We start from the raw sequence: 13,320 nt of genomic DNA on the forward strand, positions 1-13,320 counted from the left end.
AAGCAGTTCATGGAAAAGGAATACAAATAATTTGAAATGTGTGAAAAAAATGCTTAAATGGATGACATTCTGGCAATAACAAGGAACATCAACATTTTAGATACATAAAACAGTTGACTCAGCAATTCCATTTCTAGGGGTTCATATGCAGAAAACTTCAAAATTTCATTGCAGAATTATTTAAATTTGAAAAAGACTAGAGAAAACATGAAGAAAGCCAGGTGAATTAATTGTAGTGTAGTTTTTTAAAGAAGTTAAGCAGTAGGAGGAAACTAGAATGACTTAGACCTATAGAAATTAGTATCTAAAAATATTCAGGAGGTTGAACAGTAAAAAGCATAATTTATACGCTGAAACAGAAATACAAATGTATGAAAATGCCATGTGTTGAATTTGAAAATGAAAGTCACTCAGTTTTGTCGAACTCTTTGTAATCCTATGAACTATAGCCTGCCAGGCTCCTCTGTCCATGGAATTCTCCAGGCAAGAGTGGTGGAGTGAGTCACCATTCCCTTCTCCACAGGTTCTTCCCAACCCAGGGATCAAATTCAAGTCTCCTGCATTGCAGGCAGATTGTTCACCTCTGAGCCACCCGGAAAGCCCAAAATTTATACACTGAAATGTAGGCACAGATAAATATATGAAAATGCCCTGTATTTGCAGATTTTTACTTGAAGAATCCTAACAACAGACTGTCATGCCTGCACGGGAAGGACTGGGAGAATCTGGTATGGGACGGGGAAAAGTTTGATTCTACATTATTTCATTTTCTGTGTGTGTGTGTGTTTGTTGTTTTTTTGTTGTTGTTAGTTTTGTTTTGTTTTGTTTTGTTTTTTCAGCACTTATACTAAGCATCTGGAGAAGGCAATGGCACCCCACTCCAGTACTCTTGCCTGGAAAATCCCATGGATGGAGGAGCCTGGCAGGCTGCGGTCCATGGGGTCGCTGAGAGTCAGACACGACTGAGTAACTTCACTTTCACTTTTCACTTTCGTGCATTGGAGAAGGAAATGGCGACCCACTCCAGTGTTCTTGCCTGGAGAATCCCAGGGACGGGAGAGCCTGGTGGGCTGCCATCTATGGGGTCGCACAGAGTCAGACACGACTGAAGCAACTTAGCAGCAGCATACTAAGCATCATGCTTTCGATTTTTATTTTAAGAAATTGAAATATATTAACTTTCCTATGCAAGATAAATGAAACTGAATAAAAAGGACATTCTTACAGAACTAAATATTTTAACTAGTACAATAAATAGAATGAAGGCAAAAGTAAGAATACAATTAAAAATAAAAGAAAGAATGAGCAAATAGTAAAAGTAAAAGCAGACATTAACTGAAAATCAGTTAACTTTATAAAATTTCATTGACAAATGCATTGTTTGTCATTTATTGACTCCTTACTATAAATGCATCCTAGTTTTCCAGGTATAGTGATAAACCAGACATTACACAGTTTACATTTTAGTAGAAAATTGATATCAATAGCTTGAAATAAAGTTATTCTTTAATTATAATTATCACTAATCCTTTAAAGAAATGGAAAGTTTGCATCAAATTTACAAAGACTTTTACATTCCAAGATGCTTGGCCCTAATGCTGAATTACTAACTTCATGATGGATAATGCACTAATTCCAAGGTGTAATTCTTGAGACCCACTTAAACTAATTCACGTATTCAGTGAGAGTAGCTGAAACCATGAATAGAAGGCCTTGTGCTGGATTGTCTCAGGACTCACTGAGGCATCTTTCTGAGGGTCTTTAGTTGGATGTTCCCTGTTTCCTAACCTATAAATACAAATGCCGTCCAATGTCGTGTCACCAGCTCCGATTTCTATACTTACTTCCCATTATTTCCCAGTTTTTGCATGCAATGTCTCCAATTTTGTACATCTGCAGTTGGATACCAACTTAGTATATATAACACAACATTTTTCAAATTTTTCATAATATAAAATGTGTTCTCCATCTCATTAAATGGCACCACCACTTTCAATGTCATTTCTCAAACAATAAATTTCAGAGAGTTATCTGCTTCCACGTTGATCTTCTAGGACTTATCCCTACCTTTAGGAAATCCTGTCTCCTCTACTTTCAAATGTATCACAGGTTTGATCATCCATACCGCAGCTCCTTCCTGTCACTGCAGCCGCCTCCTGCCATGCATGTCCACATCTACACTGACCTCTAACAATTTGTTATCCTAAGTCAGACCATATGATTCTCTTTCATCTCGTTCTGTTTACACCTTCCTCCACTTCTCAAAACTCCCAGTGTGAATTCCAATCATGTACCCATAGTTTAGAGGTAAACAATAGAATAGGAAAGACTAGAGATCTCTTCAAGAAAGATAGAGATAACAAGGGAGTATTTCATGCAAAGACAGGCTCAATAAAAGACAGAAATAGTATGAACCTAACAGAAGCAGAAAATATTAAGAAGAGGTGGCAAGAATACACAGAAGAACTGTACAAAAAAGATCTTCATGACCCAGATAATCACAATGGTGTGATCACTCACCTAGTGCCAGACATCTTGGAATGTGAAGTCAGCTGGGCCATAGGAAGCATCTCTATGAGCAAAGCTAGTGGAGGTGATGGAATTCCAGTTGAGCTATTTCAAATTCTAAAAGATGATGATATGAAAGTGTTGCACTCAATATGTCAGCAAATTTGGAAAACTCAGCAGTGGCCACAGGACTGGAAAAGGTCAGTTTTCATCCCAATCCCCAAGATAAGCAATGCCAAAGAATGCTCAAACTACTGCATAATTGTTCTCATCTCACACGCTAGTAAAGTAATGCTCAAATTATTCAAGCCAGGAAAAAAAATTTTTTTTTCAAACCAGGCTTTAGCAATACGTGAACCAAGAACTTCCAGATGTTCAAGCTGATTTTAAGAAAGACATAGGAACCAGAGATCAAATTGCCAACATCCACTGGATCATCAAAAAAGCAAGAGAGCTCCAGAAAAACATCTATTTCTGCTTTATTGACTATGCCAAAGCCTTTGACTGTGTGGATCACAATAAACGGGAAAATTCTGAAAGAGTTGGGAATACCAGACCACCTCAATTGCCTCTTGAGAAATCTGTATGCAGGTCAGGAAGCAACAGTTAGAACTGGACATAGAACAACAAACTGGTTCCAAATAGGAAAAGGAGTACGTCAAGGCTGTATATTGTCACCCTGCTTGTTTAACTTATATGCAGAGTTCATCATGAGAAACGCTGGGCTGGAGGAAGCACAAGCTGGAATCAAGATTGCTGGGAAAAACATCAATATCATCAGATATGCAGATGACACCATCTTATGGCAGAAAGTGAAGAAGAACTAAAGAGCCTCTTGATGAAAGTGAAAGAGGAGAGTGAAAAAGTTGCCTTAAAGTGCAACATTCAGAAAACAACAGTCATGGCATCCAGTCCCATCACTTCATGGCAAATAGATGGGGAGACAGTGGAAACAGTGGCAGACTTTATTTTGGGGGGGCTCCAAAATCACTGCAGATGGTGATTCTAAAACACTTACTCCTTGGAAGGAAAGTCATGACCACCCTAAGCAGCATATTAAAAAGCAGAGACATTACTTGGCCAACAAAGGTCCATCTAGTCGAGGCTATGATTTTTCCAGTGGTCATGTATGGATGTGAGAGTTGGACTGTGAAGAAAGCTGAGTGCCAAAGAATTGATGCTTTTGAACTGTGGTGTTGAATAAGATTCTTGAGAGTCCCTTGGACTGCAAGGAGATCCAACCAGTCCATCCTAAAGGAGATCAGTCCTGGGTGTTCATTGGAAGGACTGATGCTGAAGCTGAAACTTCAATACTCTGACCACCTGATACAAAGAGCTGACTCATTTGAAAAGACCCTGATGCTAGGAAAGATTGAGGGCAGGAGGAGAAGAGGACGACAGAGGATGAGATGGGTGGATGGCATCACCGACTCAATGGGCATGAATTTGAGTAAACTCTGGAAGTTGGTGATGGACAGGGAAGCCTGGTATGCTGTGGTCCCTGGGGTTGCAAAGAGTCAGACACATCTGAGTGACTGAACTGAACTGTACTGAACCCACAGCTTAATGTATCACATGTGGCATTTACAATAACAGAAATTGTAAGTCCCCGTTAGTTATATGAGGAAACTAAGGATCAGAACATTTCAGTAATTTCCCCAAAATCACACATTTTAAAGTAATAAAACTAGAATTGGAATCTAAATGAGACTTCTTTCAAAATAATTTAATATCTTTCATAATACAGAAAATACACAATTGTGAAATCTATTTCCCACTATTTAGTATCAGTCTTACCTTGTGGAACCTAGTTCACAATTTGAAAGAAGAAATTTTAAATTATTCATAAGGTCCTGGAATTTTTCTTTCATCCAGGATGACAACAGGGGGTGAAAGCCTGAACTATTACTTGAAGAAATATTTTTTTCATCCCACTGTTATCCATTTTCTCCAATAGTTTGAGTTTTAAAAGAAAAGTGAAAGCACAAGAGACGATGAGAAGAAAATTCCTTAAAAATGTGCATCATTTATGACATCAAAAAGGTGCAATACTTGAGATCAGTCAAGCTAATTTCCATAGTCAGTGTAAGTGTATCAAACTATGACTAGAAGGTCACTGTCCTGAACTGTCTCAAATCACACTGAGAACCCTTCGGACCTTAACCTGGATATTCCTCCTTTTCCTGCACAATAAATGCTGAAGCACTTTAATTTTGTGTCAAGCCCCTATCTCTCTACTTATTGTTAACCCTTATAGACAACATCCAATTTTGGACATCTATAACTAAATATCAATTTAATATATATAAGCATAAATTTTAAAGTTTCCACAAGGTAAAAAGAGTTCCCTGTCTCATTAAATGGTACCCACTTTCCATGGAATTGCTCAGACAAAAAAACTTTAGAATTTTCTTCACTGCTTTATTGCTCTAATTTTATTTATTGACACACTTGACAAATTCTGTTGTCTCTACTTTCAAAATATAACAACTGGTCAACTGCAGTAGCTTCCTGCTGTGTCTTTCCACTTTTATTCCTGCCACGAACAACTTGTTGTCCTAAAGTGACCGGTATGATTGTTTTTGAATCTTGTTCTGATTATCTTACTCCACTTCTTAAAACTCCTGTAGTGAATTCCAATCATGCACTCACGGTTTAATAGGTCACACTTAAATTCTGCAGTAAGTACTATAATCCTCATTTCATAGTTGAGGAAACTAAGGCTTAAAACATCTAATTAATTACCCCAAGATCACATAGTTTTCAATAGTAAAATGAGATTTAAATCTAAGCTTGACTTAATTCAAAATAATTTAATCTCTTACATAAAAAGTTCACACAATTGTGAAGCCTGGTTCCCACTCTTCACTGTTGGTCTTATCTTGTGGAGTTTTGGCCACAGTCTGAAGGAAGATTTTTTAAGTTACTCATAGAAACCTCAAATTCTGTATCCATTCAGTATGACAATAAAGGCAAAAGCATGCAGTATTACTCCAGAATATATTTTATTTCATTCAGCTGTCTGTTTTCTTCATGAAGTTTTCTGGATATTCAGAAGATTGTTTTAATTGCACTATAGATTATTTTAAAAAAATTTCATGGAGCACACACATAGGTACACATATGCACAAAAACAAACATTTACCACATTAGGACAACTGATCAAAATTACAAACAATTCTTATGTTGACGTAGGAAGATAACATCCATCATTTCTCAAGAAAATGTGTCTCTAATAATTTCTTTTCCTACAAACTTCAAAATAGAAAAACACCATTCAGTTGTTTAGTCCCTCTCATTGTATCATGGTGTAGAACTGGAGTAGTCAACTTGAGATTTTGAGAGGCATTCTTCCACTGTTTTTCTGTTTTTAATGCAATGTTTTCAGCCTAACAAAGAACCACCTGAAAATTTTATATCGGTTCTTAAAATAATATCACTTCTTTTCCCCAAAAGGGACAAAGATCACTGGACATTCTGTCCCTTCTAACCACATTTATCACTGAGTTTTGGAGCTGTTCTATATCCAAGACTAATTCTTTCTTAATTAGATTCTCTGGGATTTTCCACAAAAGCACATCTGTGTGTAAAGATGCTGTTGGCTCAAATCACATAGTTAGGATCTAAAAGTGTAACATGGAAGGAAAAAAATTGTTTTAGAACCTTCATGATGTTATTATGAGTCAAATAGCAGCTCAATCAATTTGTTCCAGTTAGACTAACTAGACACACATTTCCCAACCTGCAACAGGAATTTTTCTTTCCTTTTACTTAATACTAAATTTATTCTGCTTTGAACTTCGATTAAGTATACAATAATTTTCTCACCAAAATTTAGATGTAATGCCTAATTATTTATCTGATTTTTTTTTCTTAATTTAAGTTACGTATTTAAAGTCAGGAACTATACTCTGAGTGAGAACACAGCAATTAATAAAACGGGGGAAATGATGTAAAAATTCTTTCCTGCATGTGTCTCATGTTCTTATGAGTCAAACAATAAAGGAGAAAATTTAATAAGGTAAGTATAGCCTTATTCACTGCTTATAAGAAAGAAAATAGGGTACTATGACAGAAATAAAAAGAAAATTTATACTGAAAGTTTGCTGCTGCGAGCCGGGTGTTACTCCAGGATTCATGACCTCCGAAGGAGGGGATTTTGATCCGGAGTCAGAGACGAGGCTTGACTACTTGGAGCTTTTTGTGTAGCAAAGTTTTATTAAAGTATAACAGAGATAGGGAAAACTTCTGACACAGACATGAGAAGGGGACAGGACGAGTGCCCCCTTGCTGGGTTATAGCAAGGTGCTCCATGTCTGTTAGAAAGCTATTCACCAGGTGAGAGGGACACCCCAAGACTGAAAGGGTTTCACCAGACCTCTCTCCCACAATTCGCACTTTTGAGATAGGATGCCAGAAAACTTCATCCTAAAATCCCTTTGAATCTAAATCGGCAGAACAATCTTGACAAAAAGAACAAATCTGTGGATTTCCTACTCCTGGTTCTATAACATAGGACAAAACAATGGTAATCACAGCAGTGTGGCTTCGGCACAAAGACAGACATATAGGAGCCAGTGGCCAACATGCAGGGTAGGAAAACCCTGAGCTCACTTCTTTCCGTAGGGATACCGAAATTATAACTATTTACAGAGCACTTTTCTTTTTTTTTTTTTTTTTAATATTATTTTATTAGTTGGAGGCCAATCACTTTACAACATTTCAGTGGGTTTTGTCATACATTGACATGAATCAGCCATATAGTTACATGTATTCCCCATCCCGATCCCCCCTCCCACCTCCCTCCCCACCCGACTCCTCAGGGTCCTCCCAGTGCACCAGGCCCGAGCACCTGACTCATGTATCCCACCTGGGCTGGTGGTCCGTTTCACCATAGATAATATACATGCTGTTCTTTCAAAACATCCCACCCTCACGTTCTCCCCCAGAGTTCAAAAGTCTGTTCTGTATTTCTGTGTCTCTTTTTCTGTTTTGCATATAGGGTTATCGCCACCATCTATCTAAATTCCGTATATATGTGTTAGTATGCTGTAATGTTCTTTATCTTTCTGACTTACTTCACTCTGTATAATGGGCTCCAGTTTCATCCATCTCATTAGAACTGATTCAAATGAATTCTTTTTAACGGCTGAGTAATATTCCATGGTGTATATGTACCACAGCTTCCTTATCCATTCATCTGCTGATGGGCATCTAGGTTGCTTCCATGTCCTGGCTATTATAAACAGTGCTGCGATGAACATTGGGGTGCACGTGTCTCTTTCAGATCTGGATTCCTCAGTGTGTATGCCCAGAAGTGGTATTGCTGGGTCATATGGCAGTTCTATTTCCAGTTTTTTAAGAAATCTCCACACTGTTTTCCATAGTGGCTGTACTAGTTTGCATTCCCACCAACACTTTTCAAGTGGCAAAGAATCTACCTGCCAATGCAGGAAATGCAAGAAATGCAGGTTGTATCCGAGTCAAGGAGATCCCTAGAGTAGGAAATGGCAACCTACTCCAGTATCCTTACCTGGAATATCCCATGGACAGAGGAGCCTGGTGGGCTATAGTCCATGGGGTCGCAAAGATCAGACATGACTGAGCACACACACATACTAATAATATAGAACAATTACTAAAGAGAACAACCTGAAGACTAGCAGGATAATCCCCTACAGAAAAAAATATGATATAAAGAAGGAACCACAACAAACAAGTAGGAAGAGTGAAGACACAGTATAGTCAAGACCATGACCCTGAGTGGGTGAACCACACATGACGGTAATAACAGCTGCAGAGTTTCTCGCCGAGAAGTCAGGAGTCTGAGCCTCACTTCGAGCTCCACAGCCAAGAGTCCTGCACCAGGAAGAGGGACCCTCAAAATATTCTGGCTTTGAGGACCAATGGGGCTTACTTTGGGGAGAGCCAGAAGATAGCTGTAAGAAGCAGACTCCAACCCCAAAGCACACATGCAAATCACACAGGCTCTGGCACCCAGAGGATAAACAGGATTTTGAAAAGAGCTCAGGTAGAGTAAGGTGACAATGATGCTGGTAAAAAAGTAATCTAGGTTTGGTGAACAGAGGTATGAATTAAAACACCAGAATTCAGTTCAGGAAAATCGTGGCCCCTCATCTAATTAGCAGGTGTGAAGACTTCTTGGACTCCTCAGGTGGTGCAGTGGAAGAATCCACGCACCAATGCAGGAGACACAGGAAAGGCCAACTTGATCCCTGAGTCAGAGAGATCCCCTGGAGGAGAAAATGGCAACCGATTGCAGTATTCTTGCCTGGAAATTCCACGGACAGAGCAGCTACAGTCTGTGGGATTGCAAAGAGGCAGACATGACTGAGCATACACACACAGTATTTTTCCAGATCTAGAGACTTTTGAATGAAGGAGTCTTCATGTATTATGGAATAAGATGTTTGCAATATGACCACACATAGGTGATGTAAGTCTTCATTCCAACCTTTCTATGGAGGATCTGAGAAAGGAATATTTAATTCACTGTATTACACACTTCCAAATTATGAAAATAGGGGGAGCTCACACCTGGATACTGCAGTGAACATGGTTGGGATCAAGGATTAACCACCTATTCTATCATGTAGGAATATGGAAACTAAATTCAGGGTGAAAGTTCTCTGCATGTACTTCTCAAAGTCCTTCCCTGCCTCAAGTTTATAAAGATAATTATCTTTAAACATTTTAAAGTTATTTCTTTCACATTTACATATATAACCTGCATAGACTATACTCTTTATAGTGTGATGTGAAAAGACACTTTCCTATCATAAGTATAAATAGGGACTTCCCTGGCAGTCTAGTGGTTAAGACCCTGTGCTCCCAATGCAGGGGTGCAGGTTTAAACCCTGGGTGAGGAACTAAAACCCCATGTGCCTTGTGGCACAGAAAAAAATTTTTTAAATTTTAAAATCATGATTTCTTAAAAAAAAAAAAAGGATAAAGAAATTTTCCCGGTACATATATTGAATAACCATTCTGTCTCCCAATACCCTGTAACATCATTACTTCCAGATACAAAAATCTGTATATTTACTATTCTATTTCTTAGCTTTCTCTTTTGTTCAATCAGTATACATATTCATGAGCCAGTACCACAGTGTCTAAATTACTACTGTGTTTCAGATACTATTGTGATATCTGAAAAAAATTCACTATTTAAAGTACCAATATTCACTCTGTTACACTAGATTATTTCAGTGGGTCAAGAATTTGATCAATTCAGCTGAATACTTCTGTCTCCACCTCTCTCATGACTGCAGTTAGAAACTGTCAGACTGAGGTCATCTAAAAAGTTTATTCACTCCTACATCTTGTACCTAGGCTTGGAAACCTTGAAATGGGGACTGAAATAGCTCATATTCCTGGAGACCATAAGGGTGGGTCCTAATCTGATAGAACCGGCATCCTTATAAGCAGTGGAAGGGGCAAAGAGCTTTTTCTCTTGCTCAAGTTCACAGAAGAAAGGCCATGCAAGGACAGAGTGAGAAAGTGCCCAATGCAAGTTAGGAAGAGAGGATTCACCAGAAACCAACCTAGATATCACCTTGATCTTGGACATCAGCCTACAGAACTATGGGAAAATAAATGTCTGTTGTCTAAGCTCCACAGTCTGTAGTATTTTGTTATGGCAACCCATGCAGACTAAGGTGACAATGATAATGATAATAACAATAATAATAATAATGTAGGTCTGGTGAACAGAGGCCTGAACTGAACAACCAGAACTCAACTCAGGAAAATTGTGTTCCCTCATCCAATTACCAGATGCAAATATTTTTCAAACCAAAAGATTTTTGAATTCACATATTCTTGAATAAGATATATGCAATATGACCACAAATAGGTGGCATAAATCTTCATTACAATCTATGGATCTGATACCATTTAGTTTGTGGATAGGAATTCTCAATTCTCTGAAGATACAAATGCTTTCTCAATCAAATATTACTCAAAATACTAACTCAATGTAGTTTTTACCAGACTAGCTTACTGAAATTTAATTTTAAAATGCAAATATGCAAAAATAGACATAGTTCTGATAAAAAATTAGCAGTGAAGGAATCCTAGGATTTTAAGATAGTAAAGTATATTCTATATCAAATGTACACAGTTACATTGTGTGTTAAATGGCACATGAATAAAGACATCAATAGAAGCTAATGGAGGAATGAATTTGATGCAAACACATGCCATATTTACAAAGTTAGGATATCAAAGCCATGGGGAAAAATAATTATGCATCTAAAATAATGACAATCTAGAAAAATAATTAAAATATAATCCCTACTTATCTCTTTATAGCAAAGGAAAATGTAAGCATAAAATGTAAGGACAAAAAATTGAGTGTTGAAAATGTGAAGAATATTTTGACAACATTGAGTTAGACAAATTCAAGATATAGAGGCAAAAAATATTGATAGCATTAATTATGCAAATGTATAAATATTTGTCCCTGCCCCAAAATATTCTTCACATTATTTAAAAAATTAAAAAATAAATCACAAGCAGGAAAAACAGTAATCCAAACACAGGGTAATAGGGATAATTAGTGTGTAACTCAATCATTAATATCAGTATGGAACAGTGTCAACAGTCAAATACACACAAAAGTTCATTAATAGGCAATTCATTAAAAAGGACTGCAAATCATTTAAACAAGGATGAAACTCCAATTCAATTATGTTTATTGAATATCAATTAAAGTATACAGATGAAACAATTTGTTTAATCACATTTTCATATACCATAGATGTTTATCAAACCCTAGTGGTTCAGCATGTTGTCAAATATATTTTCCAAAGTAAGGAGAGTAATAAGTTTGTTCAAACTCATAATGACATTTTTGCAATAGCTATGAATATCAATATTTTAAATACACATACCACTTAACTCAACAATTCCACTTCTAGAAACTCATGCTGAGAAAATTTTAAAAAGACTTCTTTGCAGAATTATTTATTGTAGAAAAGGAGAACGAACTTGAAGAAAACTGGATACCTAAATTTTAGAGACTTTTAAAGAAGTTGAGCAGTATGAGAAAACTAGAATGAGTTAGATCTGTGAAGACTGTATGGAAAGATCTTCAGAAAACTGAGCTACAAAATGCAAATTTATACACAGAGATATACAGGCAAACACACATGAAAATATGCTTCTTTTGCAAAAATTATTATTTGAGTAATCTTAGAAACAGTATAGTGACTACATCTGGAAAAACTGGGAAACTCTGATATTGGTTGGACAGGAGGTACATTTTACATGATTCTATTTCTGTAGGGATTCTATTTTTTAACATTTACTATTATCCATCATACTTTCAAATTCCTATATAGAGGAAACTGTTACACTAAATTTTCATATGTAGCAAATAAAAGTGAATGACAAGGATAGAATATATAGTATAAAATATTTTCATTAGTACAATAAAAAGTGAGGATAAAAGGTAAGAATCTGGTTACAAAAAATGAGAAAGTAATAAAAGTAATGCATATTAGTTAATTAATCTTGTAATTCTGACCAACACATTACATATGACTTATTGACACTCTTTTAAATCCATTTCAACTTTCCAGTTGCAGTGATAAACTAGACATTGATGTTTACATTCAAGGAGGGTAACTACTATTAATAACATAAACAAATATTCTATTCTTTAATAAAATTCATGATAAATTCTTCAGAGAAAAGATAAGTTTTCATCAAAACAATAGACTTTGATATTTGAAGTAAATTCCTAGTGTTAAACTACTTTCTCTGTAATGCACAATGCACTTATTTGCTACTTGATCTCACTTTTTTTGTCCAGAGCTTCTTTATAGCATTCATGATCTCAGAACTTCTTAGACTATAGATTAATGGGTTCAGCATGGGGCTTATGACTGTATAAAACACACTCAATGATTTGTCAATGGGGAAGGTCTTAGCAGGTCTTGCATACATGAAAATGCAGGGAACAAAGAAGCAAATAACCACAGTGATGTGGGAGCCACAGGTCTGGAGGGCTTTCCGCTTCCCTTCCTGACTCAGGTTCTTCAGAGAGCGCAGGATGACTCCGTAGGAGACGAGTAAGAGCAGAAACAAAAGAGTGCACATCAGTCCTCCATTGGCCACCTCTAAAATGCCGATGACAAAGATGTCAGTACAGACGAGTTTCAACAAGGGGAACATGTCACACATAAAGTGGTCAATGACATTGGGGCCACAGAATGGGAGCCCATAAACAGTGCTAACTTGAATAATTGAGTGCAGAAAACCTCCAGCGAAGGATGCCAGCAGCAGCGCAACACACACCCTCTGCCTCATGATCACCAGATAATGCAAGGGCTTACAGATGGCCACATAGCGGTCATAGGCCATCACCAGCAGAAGTAGGATCTCTGATCCACCAAAAAAGTGCTCTGTAAACAGCTGGGTCATACAGGATTCAAAGGATATGGTATTCTCCCCAAAGAACAAGTCTGAAATCAATCTGGGGGAAGCAGAAGAGGAATAAACTAGATCTATAAATGATAAACTAACAAGAAAAAAGTACATCGGTGAGTTCAGGGTCTTACTGACAGCTACAGTCGCAACGATGAGCAGGTTGCCCACTACAGTGAAGACGTAGAAGAACAAGAACAGAACAAAGAGGACTTTCTGCTCCTTCGGGTTCTGTGTGAGGCCCGAGAGGATGAAGTAAGTCACATTGCTCCTCGGTTCCATCTAGTCTGTGTAGGTGCCGTGTTCACATGTTAGAGGCAGTGAGCCTACAGAACAAGGGGGAAGTTTTTAAATGAATTA

At 37.3% G+C, this 13,320-nt stretch overlaps 1 protein-coding gene across 1 annotated transcript; it reads right to left on the bottom strand.

The window, feature by feature from the left end:
* Window positions 1–5,342: 5,342 nt before the first annotated feature.
* On the bottom strand, window positions 5,343–13,242 carry LOC136175508 (putative olfactory receptor 4A4). Its single transcript, XM_065945785.1, has 3 exons — window positions 12,564–13,242; window positions 8,345–8,577; window positions 5,343–5,411 (listed from the first exon to the last, which is right to left on the bottom strand). The coding sequence occupies exons 1-3, from the start codon at window positions 13,240–13,242 to the stop codon at window positions 5,343–5,345; spliced, it is 981 nt and encodes a 326-aa protein (XP_065801857.1).
* Window positions 13,243–13,320: the final 78 nt, after the last annotated feature.

The sequence above is a fragment of the Muntiacus reevesi genome, chromosome 9, assembly GCF_963930625.1.
Source record: "Muntiacus reevesi chromosome 9, mMunRee1.1, whole genome shotgun sequence".
In the NCBI taxonomy this organism is placed as follows: domain Eukaryota; kingdom Metazoa; phylum Chordata; class Mammalia; order Artiodactyla; family Cervidae; genus Muntiacus; species Muntiacus reevesi.